The sequence below is a fragment of the Scyliorhinus torazame genome, chromosome 18 (genome assembly GCF_047496885.1).
Source record: "Scyliorhinus torazame isolate Kashiwa2021f chromosome 18, sScyTor2.1, whole genome shotgun sequence".
NCBI lineage: Eukaryota > Metazoa > Chordata > Chondrichthyes > Carcharhiniformes > Scyliorhinidae > Scyliorhinus > Scyliorhinus torazame.
This window is the reverse complement of record NC_092724.1, coordinates 88,645,230-88,664,644: the sequence shown is the minus strand read 5'-3', so window position 1 is coordinate 88,664,644 and position 19,415 is coordinate 88,645,230. Positions and strand designations below refer to the sequence as shown.

Sequence of the window (19,415 nt, the reverse complement as noted above, 5' to 3'; positions counted from 1 at the left end):
TATGAATGATATTTGTGTGTGTCTGTTTCAAGCATTGATGGTTTCTGTCTGAAATTATAATCTTTGAGATCTTTGTTGAAGTAATTTAAGTCAAACAGTTGACAAAAATGCAACTTTCACTAATGCAGCAATAGTCGGCGAATTTAAAATATAGTGGAAGGGTATGCAGCCATTGCAAAACCCCTACAAGATTTAACAAAGTGGAGGAAGGCTAGCAAAGACACGATAGAGTGGGGGGGGGTGGGGGCAGGCTTTTTCCGATCTAAAGCAAATGATGGTGAAGGCGCCCGCCATGGGGTTGCCGGACTTCAATAAGCCATTCCACATCTTCTGCCAGGAGAATAGTGGAATGCAAGCCGCTGTAGTAGCCCAGAGGCATGGGGATAGATTAAGACCAGTAGGATATTATTCCACCCAAATGGATGTGGTAGCCACAGGCATGCAACAACGCATGTGGGCTTTAGCATGCGCCTCATGGGCAATAAATGCATCAGAATCCATCACACTGATGGGAAAGATAATCCTCCATAGCCCTCACACCTCTTAGAGGCTGGAAGACTGAAGGGCCTCTTGGATGGTAGGCACTCAAAGTGGGAAGCTAATATTTTACCGGGGACAGACATGTGGAAATCAGTAAAGATGTGAGGGAAAATACCGCGATGGGTTTACCGATACAAGGAACAGAGCATGAAAGCATTGTGGAAGTAGAGGAGGACACTAGTGGACGCTTGGCAGAAGAACCACGAGTGGGAGAGGGAGTGAGTGACTTGTACATGGATAGGGCAAGGAAGTTTATAAGAGGAGAGCCCTTTACGGCATGGGCTGTAGTGGATAGCGAAGGCGTGTTGATTGCAGGAAAACAGATACCTGGGAACCATTCAGCATAAGTAGCTGAATTACTAGTTCTAGTGAAGGACCTGGAATGGGACAAGGGAATGCGGATCAATGTATACAATGACAGCAGGGATAGTTCATGATTATAAACAGCTTGGAGTAGGCGAGGGTTTGTGACGTCCAGTGGAGGACACATACAGCATGAGAATTTAATCAAGGACTTGATCTTGGCCGCTCGACAGCCCTTAGAAGCGGCAGTGATTAATGTCCAAGCCCATCGGAAAATTGAGAATCATGCACAGCGAGGTAATAGTTGGGCCTATCAGGCAACTAAAAATCTATTAGAGCAGGAATGGGTGTGGATACAGTCTCCAAGAATAGCGGTCGTGAAGGGCACAAACGGCGCTGATATTGATGTAATGCTGGTGCAAGAACAAGCGCCAGTAGAGGAAAAAGAGGGGTGAAAAAATTAACAGGGGACAGATAGACCATAATGGAAAATGGAGGAGAGAGGGAAAGATAATAGCCCCCGAGGCCGTGCAACAATCCTTCTTATACATATACCATGGAGAAGCACACACAAGAAGACAATATGATCAAACCATTAAAGGAATGTTGGCGGTGGAAGGGAATGGGCAGGGATGTGGCTAAATTCTGCCAGCAATGTATACAGTGCGCCCTAGTGGAACCTGGCCATCCCTGCAAGATTAAAATGGGAAGTCAGCGCCAGCCCAAGGGACCTTGGGAAAATTTGCAACTAGATTTTACAGGGCCTTTGCCTCAGGTACAGGGTAAAATATACTGTTTAGTGATTATAGATCAATTCACCCAGTGGGTGGAAGCATTCCCATGTAAGGACACCACCGTTAGCACCGTGGCTTTGATATTGGATAATGAAATAATACCATGGTGGGAGGTGCCCCTCCAACTGGATTCTGACCAAGGGCCCATTTCACAGGAAAAGCCATAAAGGAGACCTGTAAATATTTGAGAATCCAGCAGAGATTCCACATCCCATACCATCCCCAGAGCTCGGGAATGGTAGATCAGATGAACCAAACCTTAGAAAAGAGCCTGGCCAAAGCCATACTGCAGGACTGAATAATTGGGTATGGGCCTTGCCCGCAATATTGTTGTGACAAAGAGCCATCCCCGCCCGGAAAACGAGTCAAACCACTTTTGAATGAATGACAGGAAGAACAATGCGCCTCCCTGAGAAGGTGATAACTGGAGGGGCAAAACTCGAGGTAAACAAAGGAACTGTACTCCAATGTATGAAAGATCTGGTAGGCCGCCTGCATGTTCCTTAAGGGTCAGGTAATCGCACACCAACAGCATAGATATTGGACAAATAAGAGATACGGCAAAACTACCAACACCGGGCTACCATCAACACCGGGGGACAGGGTAATGGACAAAATCATGACAGTTAAAAGGGACTAGGGGTTCAATGGGAGGGACCCTTGGAGGCAATCATCACCGGACAAACGTGTGCCCTAATAGACAAAAAACCCAGTCCGCAGTGGCAGCATTGGACACAGTTAAGCCATACCCTCATGAATAGTCCCATAGTCACAAAGATTGAGAGGCCCCTCGGGTGGGTCAGCGAACCCATGGAACAGGGGGTATCCATGGCATTTTCAGCCACTGCATTTGTAATAAGAATCATCTGGATTTGTAGATGGGCCACCAGAGTGGCTCGGACTATGGGACAAAGGCACGGAGAGGATGCGGACGAGGAAGGAATGGAGATGATGCGAATGATATAATGCTAATTGAGCATCGGAAGGTATTTGTTTATACCCACAGGATCCTATTGCTAGCACGCTTTAGGGCCCCATTCCATCTCTGGTTGCAACTACCGACATCGACCTCCTTGTCATAGAACCAGACGGGACCGGACATCACTGACATAAAACCCAATGATCGCATGTATACTGATGTCATGCGGGTGCATCGGATGCTGTAAATGTCATGAGAGACGCAAGGGGAAGGCGTGTTGTAGGTTTTTATTACGACGGGACTCAGGATGTATATACAAATGGGACTCTATACGTTCCTGCAGGGCAGCTTACGAATTACTTGCAATTCCGAAATACCTTAGGCCCTATATCAGTTGGGAACTCAAGATCAAGGGAGTTACAGATGTTAAGGAAAGCTGGGACGCAGGACCCTTGCCCCTAGGCAAGATGACATTGTTTTATTCAAATGACAGATCAGAAAACGTTAAATGCCCTCGATGACCCAAATCGCCCTAATGTGAAATGTAAAGTTATAGGGGACCGGCCAGGGGCCTAACCGTACTAAAGATCATGAGATGATATATGAAAGATTGACAGCTGTGTACCAGGGAAGTGAAGCAGGCAGCCAGTCAGCACAAGAGCCCAAGAGTCGGGTGGGATATTGTAAGAAGGAAGGACTCCACCAGATAAGGGTAGGGACCAGACAGAAACCTACCACCAACACTGTGACACCGGTGAGCCCCGGCTTGGATACAACCATACAACCACATGCCCAAGGACGATCCCCAGGCCCGAATGTGATGAGCAAATCACTAGCCACACTATGGGACATGGGTTAGTCCTGACCTCCACTGACGAATCAGTGACAATAATACTTGGATATGAACAAGTATGAACTTGTCAGAGAAAACCATCTCAGTCCAGAAGGAAAAATGCCAAAATAAAAGCCAGAACTTCAGAAAGACATTAACTGGAAGTCTTCCCAGTTCATCAAATATCTTTATCCTTTCATGTTATTCATATTTTATTTCCCTTTCCACCACCCTTTCCCCTCCGTGTTGTTTTGCGTAGAGTGAGGGTAGTCAGGAAGGAGGGCTTGGGAAGGGGATGGTAGATAGTCAGTTACATGTTCCGTGAGTTTAATAGTAATACTGTACATAATAAAAGGATACTTGTGTTAAAGTTACAAATCTGATCCCCCGGTGTGGCTATGCAGAGCTAGGTCGCATATTCGGTAGCTCCCGCTTGGAACGGACTTTTGGGCTCTTTTACATGGCCCCCACAGCATTTGTTTGACATTTCCCGGTGTGGCAAGAAGACTGCAGCATTCCCCTGACAGTGTCCCCCAGGAATATTATGTCTTTTGGCGACCAGACCCGGCAGAAACAGTAAAAGATTTGGCTTTGGCTGCAGGTTTAGACAAAAGCCTCTTCCAGCATGCAGGCGGGGGAAGGGCAAGCTTAAAGCTGCAATCTGACTTGACTCTATCAAAGGTGAATTCTAGCAGCAGAGGGAACAACTGTGAAAAGATCTACCAAGGCCATTGAAGAAGCAGGGACAAGGCTTCCGGTGGCGGCCATGGAGGAGTAGGTCGCGCATTCGGCAGCTCCCGTCTGGAACTGACTCAGATCTTTTTCAGGAGGTTCCATAGACTTTTTAAACGGACCAGAAGTGTAACGGCCAAAGGAGCGGCACTGGAGCAACGGGAGAAGCGAGGGAAAGAAAACAAAATGGCGGCGGCCAGGGGCAAAGGGGAGCTGCAGGAGTTCATCAAGCGCTGCTTCGCGGAGCAGCGCGAGGAGATGCGCAAGGAGATGTTGGCGCCTATGCTTTCGGCAATTGTAGGACTCGGGATCACCCAGAAGGTCCACGAAGCTAAGATCCAGGAGGTACAGAAAAGAGTCAGTCAGAACGAGGACGAGCTCGTGGGCCTGGCGCTGAGAGTGGAGCAGAACGAGGCGCTACACAAGAGGTGGGCGGGAAGACTCGAAGACCTGGAGAACAGGTCGAGGAGAAAGAATCTGCAAATCCTGGGTCTCCCTGAGGGAGTGGAGGGGGCTGATGCCGGGGCACACGCGAGCACGATGCTTGAGGCGATGATGGGCACGAAGGCCCCTTCGAGGCCGCTTGGAGTTGGAGGGGCACATCGGGTGCTGGCGAAGAAGCCACAGGCAAATGAGTCGCCAAGGGCGATGGTGGTGAGGTTCCACCGGTTCACGGACAGAGAGTGGGTCCTGAGATGGGCCAAGAAGGAGCGGAGCAGTAAGTGGGACAATGCAGAGATCCGAATATACCCGGACTGGAGCACGGAGATTGCAAAGCAGAAAGCGGGTTTCAACCGGGCCAAAGAGGCATTGGACCGGAAAGAAGTGAAATTCGGAATGCTGCAGCCAGCGCGACTGTGGGTCACACACAAGGGCCAACACTATTACTTTGAAACGCCTGAAGAGGCGTGGACCTTGGTACAAGCCGAAAAGTTGGACTCTAACTGAGGGTTTGTGAGGGTAGGGGGGATGTTTGAGGTTTGATGTGTGATGGTTGTTGTATATAGGGGGTCAATCACGCGCAGGAAATGTTACATGGGCTGGGGGAGAGAGACAAGGCCGCGACAGGAGCTGCGCCAGAGGGGGCGGAGTGGGCTTTGGAAAGAGCGGGGTGTTTTCCTGCGCGCGGGAAGAAAGGCGGTAAGGGGAACGAAGGAATGCATATGGATTGGGAGACTCCCACGCGGGGAGGTCAGTGGGACAGCGGGGGAAGCCGGGGTCAGCAGGCGTCAGCTGACTTACGGGAGTGACATGGGGGGGAGCAAAAAAGCTAGACAGGGGTCTAGCCGGGGGGGGGGAGGGTTGCTGCTGCACTGGCCGAAAGGGAATGGGACACAGACGAGGTGGTCGGGACGGGGATCCCCCCTCTGGGGGACTGGAGGGTGAGGGAGGCGTGGACACGGGACTGGCCCAGAAAAGGAGATGGCTAGTCAGCGGGGCGTGGGGGGGGTGCTGAGAGCCCCTCCAATCTGGCTGATAACGTGGAATGTGAGGGGCCTGAATGGGCCGGTGAAGAGGGCTCGAGTGTTCGCGCACTTAAAGGGACTGAAGGCGGACGTGGCCATGCTCCAAGAGACACACCTGAAGGTGGCAGACCAGGTCAGGCTAAGAAAGGGATGGGTAGGACAGGTATTCCACTCGGGACTGGACGCGAAGAATAGAGGGGTGGCAATATTGGTGGGAAAGCGGGTGAAATTTGAGGCCAAGACTATTGTAGCGGACAATGGAGGGCGATATGTAATGGTGAGCGGGAGGCTGCAAGGGATGTGGGTGGTGTTGGTAAACGTATACGCCCCGAACTGGGATGATGCAGGATTCATGAGGCGCATGTTGGGGCGCATTCCGGACCTGGAGATAGGAGGCCTGATAATGGGAGGGGACTTCAATACAGTGTTGGATCCAGCACTAGACCGCTCCAAATCAAAGAATGGAAAGAGGCCGGCGGCGGCCAAGGTACTTAGGGGGTTTATGGATCAGATGGGGGGAGTGGACCCATGGCGGTTTGCAAGGCCGCAGGCCAGGGAATTTTCTTTCTTCTCCCATGTACACAAAGCCTACTCCCGGATAGATTTCTTTGTTCTGGGTAGGGCGCTCCTCCCGAGGGTGGAGGGGACGGAGTATTCGGCTATAGCCGTTTCGGACCATGCCCCACACTGGGTGGAACTGGAGCTGGGAGAGGAGAGGGACCAACGCCCGTTGTGGCGGCTGGATGTGGGACTGCTGGCGGACGAGGTGGTGTGTGGGAAGGTGAGGGGGTGTATCGAAAGGTACGTGGAGGCCAACGACAGCGGGGAGGTGCGGGTGGGGGTGGTATGGGAGGCGTTGAAGGCGGTGATCAGGGGAGAGCTAATTTCCATTAGAGCTCGTAGGGAGAAGACAGAGGGTATGGAAAGGGAGAGGTTAGTGGGGGAGATTTTGAGAGTGGACAGGAGATCGCAGAGGCCCCGGAGGAAAGATTACTTGGGGAAAGACGACGGCTCCAGATGGAGTTTGACCTGTTGACCACAGGGAAGGCGGAGGCACAGTGGAGGAAAGCGCAGGGGGCGACCTACGAATATGGGGAAAAGACTAGTCGGATGCTGGCACACCAGCTCCGTAAGAGGATGGCAGCGAGGGAAATAGGGGGAGTCAAAGATGGAAGGGGAGCCACGGTTCGGAGTGCGACGAAAATAAACGAGGTATTCAAGGCCTTTTATGAAGAGCTGTACGGATCCCAGCCCCCAGCGGGGGAAGAGGTGATGAGACGATTTCTAGATCAGCTGAGATTCCCGAGGATGGAGGAGCAAGAGGTGACTGGTTTGGGGGCACCAATTGGGTTGGAGGAGCTGAGCAAGGGTTTGGGGAGCATGCAGGCGGGGAAGGCCCCGGGACCGGACGGATTCCTGGTGGAGTTCTACAGGACGTACGCAGACCTGTTGCCCCGCTACTGGTGAGGACCTTTAATGAGGCAAGAGAGGAGTGGACCCTGCCCCCGACAATTTCGGAAGCGACAATTTCTTTGATCCTAAAGCGGGACAAGGACCCACTGCAATGTGGATCGTACAGGCCGATCTCGCTCCTCAATGTGGATGCAAAGTTGCTGGCAAAAGTGCTGGCCACGAGGATCGAGGACTGTGTCCTGGGAGTAATCCACGAGGACCAGACGGGATTTGTAAAGGGCAGGCAACAAAACACCAATGTGCGGCGGCTCTTAAACATGATAATGATGCCATCGGAGGAGGGAGAGGCAGAGATAGTGGCAGCTATGGACGCGGAGAAGGCCTTTGACCGAGTAGAGTGGGAGTACCTCTGGAAGGTGCTGCGCAGGTTTGGGTTCGGGGTAGGGTTTATCAATTGGGTTAAGCTCCTTTACAGAGCCCCGATGGCAAGTGTAGTGACGAACCGGCGGAGGTCGGTGTACTTTCGACTGTACCGAGGGACGAGGCAGGGGTGCCCCCTGTCCCCCCTGTTGTTCGCATTGGCGATCGAACCATTGGCCATGTCATTGAGGGAGTCTAATAAATGGAAGGGGGTGGTCCGAGGGGGAGAAGAGCATCGGGTGTCGCTATATGCGGATGACCTGTTGCTGTACGTGGCGGATCCAATGGAGGGGATGGTGGAGGTCATGCAGACTCGAAGGGAGTTTGGGGAGTTTTCAGGCTATAAGCTCAATGTAGGGAAGAGTGAGCTCTTTGTATTACAGGCGGGGGACCAAGAAAGAGGGTTAGGGGACCTACCGCTGAGGAGGGCGGAGGGGAGCTTTCGCTATCTGGGGATCCAGATAGCCAGGAGTTGGGGGACCCTACATAAACTGAATCTGACGAGGTTGGTGGAGCAAATGGAGGAGGATTTCAAAAGATGGGACATGTTACCGCTCTCGCTGGCGGGTAGAGTGCAGTCGGTCAAAATGGTGGTCCTTCCGAGGTTTCTGTTTGTGTTTCAGTGCCTTCCCATCGTGATCACTAAGGCCTTTTTTAAGAGAGTAGGCAGGAGTATTATGGGGTTTGTGTGGGCGAATAAAACCCCGAGAGTAAGGAGAGGGTTCCTAGAACGCAGTAGGGACCGAGGAGGGTTGGTGCTGCCAAACCTGGGGAGCTACTACTGGGCAGCAAATGTGGCGATGATCCGCAAGTGGGTTATGGAGGGAGAGGGGGCGGCATGGAAGAGGATGGGATTGGCGTCCTGTAAAGGAACGAGCCTGGGGGCGTTGGTGACGGCACCGCTGCCTCTCTCGCCGACAAAGTATACCACGAGCCCGGTGGTGGCGGCAACGCTAAGAATCTGGGGCCTGTGGAGACGGCACCGAGGTGCAATGGGAGCATCGGTGTGGTCCCCGATCAGGGGTAACCACCGGTTTGTCCTGGGGAAGATGGACGGGGGGTTCCAGAGCTGGCATCGGGCGGGGATTGGAAGAATGGGGGACCTGTCATCGACGGGACGTTTCCGAGCCTAGGGGCACTGGAGAAGTTCGAGTTACCCCTGGGTAAGGCCTTTAGATATATGCAGGTGAGGGCTTTTGTGAGGCGACAGGTGAGGGAATTCCCGTTGCTCCTGGCACAAGAAGTTCAAGATAGGGTGATCTTGGGTGTATGGGTCGGGGAGGGCAAGGTGTCGGAAATACACCAGGAGTTGAAAGAAGAGGGGGAAGCGCTGGTAGAAGAGTTGAAGGGTAAATGGGAGGAGGAGCTGGGGGAGATCGAGGAAGGTCTGTGGGCTGATGCCCTAGGTAGGGTTAATTCCTCCTCCTCGTGTGCCAGGCTCAGCCTGATACAATTTAAGGTGGTCCACAGAGCGCACTTGACGGGGGCGAGGTTGAGTAGGTTCTTTGGGGTGGAGGACAGATGTGGAATGTGCTGAGGGAGCCCGGCGAACCATGTCCATATGCTTTGGTCATGCCCGGCACTGGAGGGGTTCTGGAGAAGAGTGGCGGGAGCAATATCTCAGGTGGTGAAAGTCCGGGTCAAGCCAAGCTGGGGGCTAGCAATATTTGGAGTAGTGGACGAACTGGGAGTGCAGGAGGCGAAAGAGGCCGGCATTCTGGCCTTTGCGTCCCTAGTAGCCCGGCGAAGGATCTTGCTAATGTGGAAGGAGGCGAAGCCCCCCAGCCTGGAGGCCTGGATAAATGATATGGCTGGCTTCATAAAGTTGGAGAGGATTAAGTTCGCCTTGAGAGGGTCTGCGCAGGGGTTTTACAGGTGGTGGCAACCGTTCCTAGACTATCTCGCGGAGCGTTAGAGGAAGGTCGGTCAGCAGCAGCAACCTTGGGGGGGGGGGGGGGGGGGAGAACGTCGTCCTGGGAAGGGTGGGGGGGGAGAGAGGGGGGACTGCCTGGGAGGGTGGATGAGCAAGAGATAACATGAAGGGTTGGGGAAACTGGCACGTACGGGTGAGGGCCAGTGTACAAAGCTGTGTAAATATATCATTTTGCCATGTATATATCTTGCTCTGCCCGATTTCTCGGTTTTTTTTGTTACGGGGGGGGGGGGGGGGGGTTATTGTTTGTAAGGGAGAAAAATTGTGTTAAAAAACTTTAATAAATATATATTTTTTTTAAGTTACAAATCTGGTGACTGTAGTTTATTGGTGTGGAGATGCCGGCGTTGGACTGGGGTGAGCACAGTACGAAGTCTTACAACACCAGGTTAAAGTCCAACAGGTTTGTTTCGATGTCACTAGCTTTCGGAGCGCTGCTCCTTCCTCAGGTGAATGAAGAGGTATGTTCCAGAAACATAGACAAATTCAAAGATGCCAAACAATGCTTGGAATGCGACCATTAGCAGGTGATTAAATCTTTACAGATCCAGAGATGGGGTAACCCCAGGTTAAAGAGGTGTGAATTGTATCAAGCCAGGACAGTTGGTAGGATTTCGCAGGCCAGATGGTGGGGGATGAATGTAATGCGACATGAATCCCAGGTCCCGTCTCTGGATCTGTAAAGATTTAATCCCGTACCAGCCTCCCTGAACAGGCGCCAGGATGTGGCGACTAGGGGCATTTCACAGTAACTTCATTGAAGCCTACTTGTGACAATAAGCGATTATTATTATTATGTAGGTTGAAAAACTAAATCATAAGTGAACAATTATTGAAATTGAATTGGTACCGGGAGACTAGAAGGGTAGCTGGTAGGGATGTACAACTAGAACATAACTGGACAGATCTGCAAGGATTATGTTGCAGCTTTATTGTACACTGTGCATACTGGAATACAACTTGTCGATTCTGGTCACCATTTAGTGTCATCAATAAACTTGGAACCATTATTCTTGATCATTAATATGGATTATAAATAGCTGAGGCCTCAGCGCTGATCCTTGCAACACTTAACTAGTTATAGCCTGCCAGCTTGAAAATGCCCCATCTACCCTTATTCTCTGCTTCCTGTCCTTTGACCAATTATCATTCATATACTATACCAGTGTTCTTCAAACTCGGGGGCGGCACTCCCGATCGCGTAAATCCCCGTGCAGCAGCCGGCTTTTAATAACGCCGGCTGCAAGCGGCCTGTAAAATGGCCGCGAACATGTAAAAAAAGATTTGGCCGCATTGCGCATGCACGCACAATCATCAGCACACAAGCGCAAAACTATGCGCATGCGCGCCGATGATTGGGCACGCATGCGCAGTGCGGCCGCTATTTTTTTAAACTGTCGCAGCTTTTTGTTTTACAAGTTCGGGGGGGTTTTATTCATTTATTTTATTCATTTAATTTTTATTTTTTTCATTTATTTTATTCTTTTTTTTACAAGTTCGGGGGGGGGGGGGTTTATTTGATAACATTTTACAGGAAAAAAATGCCGAACTTTGGACAGATGGAGACTCCATACTTTCTGACACCGGAAAGCTTCATCTTCAACCAACAGGTTCCATTGGAGGAGCGTATACGAGGGCCAAAGGGACCAAAACCATTTCCTCCATTTTTATCAGCAGCAAACAAGGTAAGAGAAAATGGTGGGTCGCTCAGGTCGGCCGGCGTGGGTCACTCAGGTCGGCCAGCGTGGGTCGCGAAGGTCGGACGGGTTGGGTCCCGAAGGTTGGCCGGTTGGTAAAAATGGGTCCCTGGAAAAAAAGTTTGAAGAACACTGTACTATACTAATATGCCACCTCAAATTCTATGAACCATTTTCTTGTGTACACTATTGAATGCCTTTTTCAAAATCCAAGGAAAATACATCTGCTGGTCCCTCTTTATCTAACCTACTTGCATCCTGAAAAAGCACAAATAAAATTGTCAAACACAATTTCCCTTTGTTGATTTTCTATCATGGGCCAGGGTTTAGAGAACACCAAAGTATATCATGGAGTTCACCTGACCCACAACTTTAAATAGATTTTGGTTATGGGGAACACAAAGGGCCACTTTACAGGTGTGATGCTACAGAGAACTAAAGTATGTTTAAAACAAAACAATGTTTATTCTATGAATCCAGTAAACATTTTATAAACACACAGTAAACAGTTTATCAACTACTAACCCTGACAACCTCCCCCAAAATATACAGTACTCTATAGATAACCCTTAATAACCTTCCAAACAACATCCACAAGTTACACCCTTTTTAAATAAAGACAGCAGGTTTAAATGCTCTACAGAAACAGGTGTTACTTTGAAATCAGCAATGATCTGGAGACATTCTTTAGCTTGTAGAGAGAGAGATCATTACACAGCAGCTTGCTTTGAATGCAGCTCTCCATCTCTGAAAGTGAAACCAAAAACACATTGCAGCTCCCAGCTCAAAACGAAAGTGAAAGCCAGACAGCCCAGCTCCACCCACACACTGACATCCCTGCAGCTATTTGATAAACACCCATTTCTTAAAGGTACATCGACATTTCAAAGTGCATTGTTCAGACTCCCTTAATGATAAATTCCAGAATTTTCCCAATTAACGTCAGGTTAACTGGCCTGTTGCTCCCAGTTTTCTCTCTCCCTCCTTTCATGAACAGTAATGTTACATTTCACAAGTGCAAATCCACTGGAACAATTCTAGACTCTCGGGAATTTAGGAAAATCATAACCACTCCATCCATTATTTCTACAGCTATCTCTTTTGGAACCCTAGGATTCAGCCGACCAGGTCTTGGGGTTTGTCAGGTTTTTAGTCTCTTACGTTTCTCCAATACTTTTTCTCTGGTGATATTAATTACTTGAAGTCCCTCACTCTTAGTAGTCCCTTCGTTGCCCTCTATTCCTGATATGTAATTTGTATCTTTGGCTACAAGGACAGACACAAAATATTTGTTTAATGTCTCTGCCATTTCCTCATACACCAATGATATAGTTTCCTGTCTCAGCCCCTAAAGGACCAATGTTCATCTCCTTTTTATACACTTGTAAAAGCTGTTACAATCTGATTTTATATTTCTGGCTTCCTATTCTACTTTTCCCCTTCTTTTTTAAAATATTTTTATTAAGGTATTTGAAAATTTTTATAAAAATAACATTAACAACGACATCAACATGGTATAATAAACATTTCCCCCCCACCCCCATCCTAATCTTCACACACCCCAACCATAAAACAACAATCCGGCCCTCTCCCCGATCCCCCCCCGCCTCCCCCCACCCCCCCTTGGAAATCGGCATCTGCTGACATTTTACTTTTTCCCGAGAAAGTCGACGAACGGCTGCCACCTCCGGGTGAACCCTACCATCGAACCTCTTAAGGCGAACTTTATTTTCTCGAGACTGAGAAACCCAGCCATGTCACTAACCCAGGTCTCTACACTCGGGGGCTTCGAGACTCTCCACATTAACAAGATCTGTCTCGGGGCTACCAGAGAGGCAAAGGCCAAGACGTCAGCCTCTTACGCCCCCTGAACTCCCGGCTCTTCCGACACTCCAAAGATCGCTACCTCCGGACTCGGCACCACCCGTGTTTTTAGCACCGTGGACATTGCCTTGCCAAATCCCTGCCAAAACCCTCTAAGCTTCGGGCATGCCCAAAACATGTGGACATGATTTGCTGGGCTTCCGGCGCACACCTATCGTATACCCCGAAAAACTTACTCATCCTAGCCGCTGTCATGTGTGCCCAGTGGACTACCTTAAATTGTATCAGGCTAAGCCTGGCACATGACGAGGAGGTATTAACCCTGCTTAAGGCGTCCGCCCACAGACCCGCCTCTATCTCTCCTAGCTCGTCCTCCCACTTGCCCTTAAGCTCCTCCACCGGAGTTTCCTCCGCCTCTGAAAGCTGCTGGTAAATATCTGAAACATTCATCTCTCCCACCCAGGTACTGGAAACTACTCTAACCTGTATCCCCCGTGGCAGCAGCAGCGGAAAGGCCGGCACTTGCTTTCTCAGGAAGTCTCGCACCTGCAAATACCTAAACCCATTCCCTGCTGGCAATTCAAATTTATCCTCCAAGGCTTTCAAACTGGGAAAGCTCCCATCTATAAATAGATCCCCCATCCTTCTAATTCCTGCCCTTTGCCATCTCCGGAACCCACCATCTAGCCTACAAACTGATGATTATTATAAAACGGGGTCCAAACCGATGCTCCCTCCACTCTCTTAGATCTCCTCCATTGCCCCCAGATTCCCAAAGCTGCGACCATAACCGGACTTGTGTAGTATCGGGCCGGCGAGAATGGAAGAGATGCCGTTATCAGTGCTCCCAAACTGGTGTCTTCACTCCGCCTCCATCCACTCCATACTGACCCCTCCCCCACTACCCACTTCCTAATCATGGCTATATTAGCCGCCCAGTAGTAATTGCAGAAGTTCGGCAACACCAGCCCACCCTCCCCCGACTGCGCTCCAGCAACAGTTTCTTCACTCGCGGGGTTTGACCCGCCCACACAAAGCCCAAAATAACCTTATTCACCCGCTTGAAAAAGGCCTTTGGGATGAAGATGGTGAGGCACTGAAAGACAAACAGAAATCTGGGGAGGACCGTCATTTTCACGGACTGTACCCTCCCCGCCAGCGATAGCGGGAGCATGTACCATCTCTTAAAGTCCCCTTACATTTGTTCTACCAGCCGGGATAGGTTTAACCTGTGCAGTGCCTCCCATTCCCGGGCCACCTGGATTCCCAGATACCGTAAGCTCTTCCCTACCATTCTTCTCCTGTCCTCTTGCCTGGATCACAAACATCTCGCTCTTCCCCATGTTCAATTGATAGCCCGGAAAATTGCCAAATTCCCCCAGGATTCGCATTACTTCCCCCATCCCCTCCAACGGGTCTGAAATATACAAGGGCAGGTCATCTGCGTAAAGAGAGACCCAGTGCTCCACCCCACCGAACCAGCCCTTTCCAGTTACTAGAGGCTCTTAACTCCATGGCCAATGGCTCTATGGCCAGAGCAAACAGTAACGTCCCTTGGTGCAGTTTAAAGTACTCCGACCTCCGCCGGTTCGTACGCACACTCGCTACTGGTGCCTGATAGAGCAACCACACCCAGTCAATAAAGCCCTCACCAAACCCAAACCTTCCCAACGCCTCCCACAGGTAATTCCACTCCACCCAATCAAAAGCCTTCTCCGCATCCATCGCTACCACCACCTCCACTCCCTCTGAGGGCATCATAATAACATTCAAAAGCCTTCAAACATTGGCCTTGCGTTGCCTGCCCTTTACAAATCCCGTCTGGTCTTCCCCTACCACTCCCGGGACACAGTCCTCGATTCTTGTGGCCAGTATCTTAGCCAGCAGTTTGGCGTCCACATTCAGTAGAGAAATTGGCCTGTATGACCAGCATTGCTCCGGATCCTTCTCTCGTTTCAGGATCAATGAAATCGAGGCCTGCAACATTGTTGGGGGGAGGACTCCCTTCTCTCTTGCATCATTAAATGTCCTCACCAGTAGTGTGCTCAATATCGCTGAAAACGTCTTATAGAATTCCACCGGGTAGCCGTCAGGCCCCAGGGCCTTGCCCGACTGCATGCCCTCCAGCCCCTTGATTTTTTCCTCAATCTCAATTGGGGCTCCCGGCCCTTCCACAAGATCCTCATCTACTCTCTGACACCTTAACTGATCCAAAAACTGCCTCATCCCCTCCACCCCAGGCGGGGGTTCCGACTCATATAATTTACTATTGAAGTCCTTAAACACCTCATTCACCCCCGTTGGGTCCCAGGTGTTGCTCTGTTTCTCTGGTTCTAAATATGGCGGTCAATATGGTCGCCTTCCTTAATCCTAATTATGTTTGCTTTAGAGTCGCCAGGTATCTCTCAATACCGCCACAAAGTTCAAACCCGAATACTGATCAAAGAGCCAATAAACCAGTTAGTTAGTTCAAAGTCAATACTATTTCTTTACACATACAGTAAGATCTACTCATGCACAACAGTACTACAAACTAAACTATCTCTAACGCTAACGCCTATACTTAACTTCGGGTGCCCATTTAGTCAGAGGAACAATGGCCGTTGTTCGGATCTGAGGCTGTTGGGTTTGAAGATATACAGGAGAACAGCTAAGGTTGCCTGTCTGGTAGCGAATGTTGACCTTGCACTTGCGTGCTTCTGGTGCAGCTGGTGGACGGGTCTCTCCGCTTTGAGAGCCAAGTCCAAGAGAGCGATTCTCTCTCGGGGGTTTCTTCTTATACCCGGAGGGGCTTCGCGCGCTTTTGGGCGGGCCTTAAACTTGGCCCCAATTAATTGGGCCGCATCTTGATCACTGGTATTGATCTTGACCAATAAAGGGGTGGGTGCCCTGATGGCTGGCCGTTGGCCTTGCTTTGTTTGCACTTTCGGTTTGGGGAACTGGCGCCGGGATGTCTGGAGCTGTATCGGTTGCTTGAGTGTCTTTCCTTTGTTCCCGGAGATGGGCCATCAATGTGTTAATTGACCTACAGTTTCAGTCTCGTCTGGGAGCTACCGTCCCAATACGCATGCAGGCTCTGTGCCTGCTTACTTTCCTAACACTGTCCATAGTTCCCTACATTCATTGCGAGCGCCCATTTTGTATCCTGGAAGTGGCCATCCCAGATGGCTACACAGGACAGTATTCCCGCCTCTACTTTTTACTTTACCTATCCGGACTTTACCGCGTCCGGGGCCTCCGAGTATCTCCTGTCCACCTGGAGTTAGGGTTAACCTAACCTATCCCTCGCAGCCCGTTCCGCCTTTTCTTTGTGGGCCCGCATCAAGATTAATTCCCCTCTGACCACTGCCTTTTGAGCTTCCTAAACCATCGCTGCGGAGACCTCCTCCGTATCATTTGTTTCCAGGTAGTTCTGGATGGACTTGTTAACCCACCCACAGATCGCTTCGTCCGCTAACAACCCCATATCCAGTCTCCGCAGCGGGCGTTGCCCTCTCTCCACACTAACCCGTAGATCCACCCAATGTTGGGCATGTTCCGACACTGCGATTGCCGAGTACTCAGTATCCACCACCTCCGGTATTAGCGCCCTGCTCAGAACAAAAAAGTCGATGCGAGAGTATACCTTGTGGACATGTGAGAAAAAGGAAAACTACTTCGCCCTTGGCCGTGCAAACCTCCATGGGTCAACTCCCCCCATCTGTTCCATAAACCCCTTCAATTCCTCTACCTCAGCCGACCTCCTCCCTGTCCTGGATTTTGACCGATCCAGTTCCGGATCAATGACTGTGTTAAAGTCTCCTCCCATGATCATGTTATGTGACTCGAAGTCTGGGTTCTTACCTAAAACCCGCCTCATTAATTCCACATCGTCCCAATTTAGAGCATATATGTTAATGAGTACCACCCGCACCCCCTCCAGCTTCCCACTCACCATTATGTACCTACCCCCCTTGTCTGACATGATTCTCCCTGCCTCGAATGCCACTCGTTTGTTGAGTCCAGCCCGGAGTGGAATACTTGGCTAACCCACCCCTTTCTCAATCTCATCTGGTCTATAACCTTCAGGTGTGTCTCTTGTAGCATTGCCAGGTCTGCCTTCAGCCCCCTCAAATGCGCAAACACACGAGCCCTCTTGACCGGCCCATTCAGCCCTCTGACGTTCCATGTAATCAGCCTGGTCGGGGGGCTTCCCTGCCGACTGGCCATCACCCTTTTAGCTAGCTCGTGCCCTCTAGTTCATGCCGTACGCCTCCTCAAGCCCCACCCTCAGGCATTCGCCATTCCTGACCTCCCATTTGTCCCCAAGTAACAGTTCCTCCCCTGTCAGCAAAGCAGCTCCCCGGCCCCCTCTCCCTCCCCCCTAGCAACAACACCATAAACCCAACCCCCCAAGTCAAGCTCCTGCTCTCCCCCCCACTGCGCTTCTGAGAGACAGCTGACCCATGCTGACTTGATAGCGCCCGCCCCTGGCACCAAGCAGTCTGTCTCCCCATTGTTCTCTCCCCTCTCCCCCCACGTGGACAAACATATTAAAAACATCACATTCCCCAGTAAACAAACATCAGGAAAAAAACAGTGAAGAAACAGCCACTTTAGAAAAAAAAACACCCAAAAAACAGAACCAGCCTCAAAGACAATCCCCCCTCTAACCAGCTCCCTGCAAGACAAAGTTACCTTTAGCATCCAAACAGCCCCTTATTACACATAGCACTACTTATACTTATACAGCCCAGCACAACAAATCGCCACCACAGTACTCTCCAGGGCTTCGGTATATTTTAATTCACCTCCAGCCTCTTTCCTTTGATAAAAGTCCATACTTTGTCTGGTGTGTCGAAGTAGAAGTCTCGTTCCTCATGTGTGACCCGCAGATGGGCTGGGTACAGCATCCCAATCTTCACCCCCTTCTTAAAGAGGGTCGTTTTTGCCCGATTAAACCTAGCTCGCCCCTTGGCCAGATCCGCTCCCAGGTCCTGATGAATGCGCAGCTCACAATTCTCCCACTTGCTGCTCCGTTCCTTCTTGGCCCACCGCAGAACGTGTTCCTTGTCCAGGAATCGGTGAAAGCATATCACCATTGCCCTCGGCGGCTCATTCGCTCGGGGTTTCTTCACGAGGGCTCTGTGCACTCTATCCACTTCCAGGGGCCGAGGGAGCGCCTCAGCCCCCATCAACTTCTCCAACATGTCCGTCACTTAAGTCCTCGCATCCGATCCCTCACTACCTTCAGGGAGGCCGACAATTCTAAGATTCTGCCTCTTGGACCAGTTCTCCAGGTCCTCCAGCTTCTCCTGCATTCTTTTCTGGCGGTCGTTCATCATCTCCACCTTGGTCTCCAGCACGGTTATGTAGTCCTTGTGCTCGTGCACCTTTTTCTCTACCTCCTGGATCACTCTCCCGTGAGTCTCTTGATTCTGCACAACTTGATCAATCGAAGCCTTAATCGGGTCCAGCGTGTCCATCTTCAGCTTGGCGAAGCAATCTTCGAAAAACTTCACCAGCTGCTCCGTCGACCACTGTGCCATCTCCCTGTGGCCCTGCTTCTCCGCCATGCTCTCCTGTGTTACCAGCTCTACATGCATCTCCCTTATAGGACTTTGTCGTCTCACACGGCCACTTCGGTCCAATTCTCCATACACCGGAGGGGATTTCTCCTCACTGTCTCACTCTTCACCGATTTATCCCATAAAATCCAGGAAAAACCAGGGGAAAAAGGTCCAAAAGTCCGTCACAGGCTGGAGCTATCAAATGTGCGACCTACTCCTCCTTGGCTGCCACCGGAAGCAGCAATTTTTCCCCTTTTTCATCAACTGTTAGGTGAATTGGACAGTCTGAATTCTCCCTCAGTGTACCCGAACAGGCGTAGTAGTATGGCGACGAGGGGATTTTCACAGTAATTTCATTGCAGTGTTAACGTAAGCCTACTTGTGACACTAATAAAGATTATTATTATTAATCGACGTTGTCAACCTATATACATCCATTTTCCAACAAGGGGGTAACTGGGTGGTGATCAGCAACAAGAGGTTTGGTTGATTTTTTCCTCCTCACTAGCCAGGCGGTCTAGGGCCACAGGTATTACATTAAATACATCCCACAACAGGGAGCAGATAACACGCAACAATTTTGGAATTGAACCAGAGACCTTCTGGTGAGTGTGGTTTAGCTTTGAGCCAGGCTTTGTTTATACCCATTAAGCTGTTCTACTATGTGCGGACCATACAACAGGTATGTAAAACAAAAAGATGCACACTAACCTCATTGTCCTTGTTGACATCCTGTGCCAACTTACTGAAAAAGTCATCATCTAGCAACGATCTGAAGAGAAGAAACCGCTGTTGTATTAATCTCAACAAATCAGTGCAATACACACTGCATTAATCTCGAAAGGTCAGGGCATCACCAAAGCACTTGCAGTTATAATCTCCACATATTGGGACAACCCCAGGGCACCCACTGCAATAACCCTAGGAAATCAGGGGAAACCAAAAGTGCATTCAGTTACAATGTACATTTTTATTGTGCAGGAGTTATAAATT

At 50.2% G+C, this 19,415-nt stretch overlaps 1 protein-coding gene across 7 annotated transcripts in view; it reads right to left on the bottom strand.

The window, feature by feature from the left end:
- LOC140395357 (fas-binding factor 1 homolog) overlaps positions 1–19,415 on the bottom strand; it is a 192,561-nt gene that overhangs the window by 119,425 nt on the left and 53,721 nt on the right. For all 7 annotated transcript variants that reach the window (XM_072483003.1, XM_072483006.1, XM_072483007.1 and 4 more), the window contains one exon: positions 19,134–19,194. In XM_072483003.1, coding sequence (XP_072339104.1) covers positions 19,134–19,194 — 61 coding nt within the window. The remainder of the gene's footprint in view (positions 1–19,133; positions 19,195–19,415) is intronic.